The sequence below is a fragment of the Littorina saxatilis genome, unplaced genomic scaffold (assembly GCF_037325665.1).
Source record: "Littorina saxatilis isolate snail1 unplaced genomic scaffold, US_GU_Lsax_2.0 scaffold_1278, whole genome shotgun sequence".
Taxonomy (NCBI): Eukaryota; Metazoa; Mollusca; class Gastropoda; order Littorinimorpha; family Littorinidae; genus Littorina; species Littorina saxatilis.
The window spans coordinates 30,001-32,792 of NW_027128109.1; the positions used below are offsets into that span (position 1 = coordinate 30,001).

The following is a 2,792-nucleotide window of genomic DNA, read 5'->3' on the forward strand; positions in this document are numbered from 1 at the left end:
TCTGTCTGTCTCTCTCTCCCTGTCTGTCTGTTTCTCTCTCCCTGTCTGTCTGTCTGTCTCTCCCTGTCTGTATGTCTCTCTCTCCCTGTCTGTATGTCTCTCTCTCCCTCTTCTTACCCCTCTCTCTAACTCTTTCTCTCGTGACGATGATAATAACGGGAATATAGCTCAGTTAGTAGCGCGCTGGATTTGTATTCAGTTAGCCGCTGTCAGCGTGAGTTCGATCCCAGGTTCGGCGGAAATTTATTTCAGAGTCAACTTTGTGTGCAGACTCTCTTCGGTGTCCGAACTCCCCCCCGTGTACACTACATTGGGTGTGCACGTTAAAGATCCCACGATTGACAAAAGGGTCTTTCCTGGCAAAATTGCTTAGGCACAGTTAATAATTGTCTACCTATACCCGTGTGACTTGGAATAATAGGCCGTGAAAGGTAAATATGCGCCGAAATGGCTGCAATTACTGGCCGTATAAAATTTCATCTCACACGGCATCACTGCAGAGCGCCTAGAACTGTACCCACGGAATATGCGCGATATAAGCCTCACTGATTGATTGATTGAATAACTGTGTCTTTCAGTACGGAACGTGGGAGAGGAAGCACGGACTGAACATCACAGAGACTCACAAAGAAGCTATTCAGGATGCCGAGAAAGCTCTATCTAACTCCACGCTTAGGATTGCTGTCGTTGTGGTTTGTTCATTGCATTATTTTTGTGGGGCTGTTAAAGTACGGGGTGACTTATTAATCTGATGTTTCTTATTTGAGTACTAAAGAAAGAACACCGGTGGGTTAGCGCCTCATCACTAGCACTATGGTTCCCAGATTGGGGATATAATATATTAAAAAAACAAAAAACCAACGTATGTTCAGTTTTAACCAAATAGCACTGTCCCGTTGTACCAGTCAGCTTACTCTCCCTAACGGGGCGGGGATGTAGCTCAGTCGGTAGCGCGCTGGATTTGTATCCAGTTGGCCGCTGTCAGCGTGAGTTCGTCCCCACGTTGGGCGAGAGATTTATTTCTCAGAGTCAACTTTGTGTGCAGACTCTCCTCGGTGTCCGAACACCCCCGTGTGTACACGCAAGCACAAGACCAAGTGCGCACGAAAAAGATCCTGTAATCCATGTCAGAGTTCGGTGGGTTATAGAAACCCGAACATACCCAGCATGCTTCCTCCGAAAGCGGCGTATGGCTGCCTAAATGGCGGGGTAAAGACGGTCATACACGTAAAAGCCGTGGGAGTTTCAGCCCATGAACGAACAAACAAACAAAACTTTCCCTAACGTTTACAGGAAACCCCATTTCTGTTGGTGGACACAAGGCCTGAGGTGCACGAGACAGTTATAGCCGCTGTGATGTATTGGTTGACATTGAGATTTGGTGTGATTTCAACGAATCAGACCCCGCGGTTTGTTCTCTCTCATTGTACGTTATCCAGGTTTCCCAATTGCTTCGTTTCCGGCCGATTTATGTGGAGCACGTGATGCGCACACAAAATATTGGCGGTCTAGAAGTGTCGTCTGCGCAATGATCGCGGCGGCTTTCTTGACCGCCAAGGACGACCACGCACGTTGTGAGACGTCATTCGTTAGACCTCAATTGGAACGTGTAATTATTGACACAACAAAATATTTTTGATTCTGAAATAATAACAAACAAAATAAAACAATAAAATAAAATAAATATTTTTTTTGATTATGAATTGAGAAACGTTAGCATCTTTTTTGAGGGGATTATGATTCCTACATGGCAAATTACTCCATTGTAGCACTCACATTTCTCTCTCCCCGATCTTTTCAGGAAGCTCCGTATGTAGTGACGAACCCCGCCTCTCCGTCAGGTTTCAGTGGATTCTGCATTGACCTCTTGGACCAGATCGCCAAGTCCAAAGGCTTCAACTACACTCTGTACAGCGTCAACACGTACGGCAAATTCAACCCTGTGAATTCCACCTGGAACGGCGTCATGTCTGAGCTGATTAATAGGGTGGGTTTGGAGTTGTTAGTGTCGTAGGTTTTTATATTTAGTCAAGTTTTGACTAAATATTTTAACATCGAGGGGGAATCGAAACGAGGGTCGTGGTGTATGTGTGTGTGTATGTGTGTGTGTATGTGTGTGTGTGTGTGTGTGTGTGTGTGTGTGCGTGCGTGTAGAGCGATTCAGACCAAACTACTGGACCGATCTTTATGAAATTTGACATGAGAGTTCCTGGGATTGATATCCCCATACGTTTTTTTCATTTTTTTGATAAATGTCTTTGATGACGTCATATCCGGCTTTTCGTGAAAGTTGAGGCGGCACTGTCACGCCCTCATTTTTCAACCAAATTGGTTGAAATTTTGGTCAAGTAATCTTCGTCGAAGCCCGGACTTCGGTATTGCATTTCAGCTTGGTGGCTTAAAAATTAATTAATGACTTTGGTCATTAAAAATCTGAAAATTGTAAAAAAAATATTTCTTTTATAAAACGATCCAAATTTACGTTTATCTTATTCTCCATCATTTGCTGATTCCAAAAACATATAAATATGTTATATTCGGATTAAAAACAAGCTCTGAAAATTAAATATATAAAAATTATTATCAAAATTAAATTGTCGAAATCAATTTAAAAACACTTTCATTTTATTCCTTGTCGGTTCCTGATTCCAAAAACATATAGATATGATATGTTTGGATTAAAAACACGCTCAGAAAGTTAAAACGAAGAGAGGTACAGAAAAGCGTGCTATCCTTCTTAGCGCAACTACTACCCCGCTCTTCTTGTCAATTTCACTGCCTTTGCCATGAGC

General features: G+C 42.9%; 1 protein-coding gene across 1 annotated transcript in view; it reads left to right on the plus strand.

Moving 5' to 3' along the window:
• The window catches only part of LOC138956469 (glutamate receptor ionotropic, kainate 1-like), a gene marked incomplete at its 3' end in the record, with an annotated part of 16,760 nt that extends 14,773 nt beyond the window's left edge, over positions 1-1,987 (plus strand). Inside the window, 2 exon segments of the mRNA XM_070327820.1 lie at positions 579-692; positions 1,802-1,987. Of these exon segments, the coding sequence (XP_070183921.1) occupies positions 579-692; positions 1,802-1,987 (300 nt within the window).
• Positions 1,988-2,792: the final 805 nt, after the last annotated feature.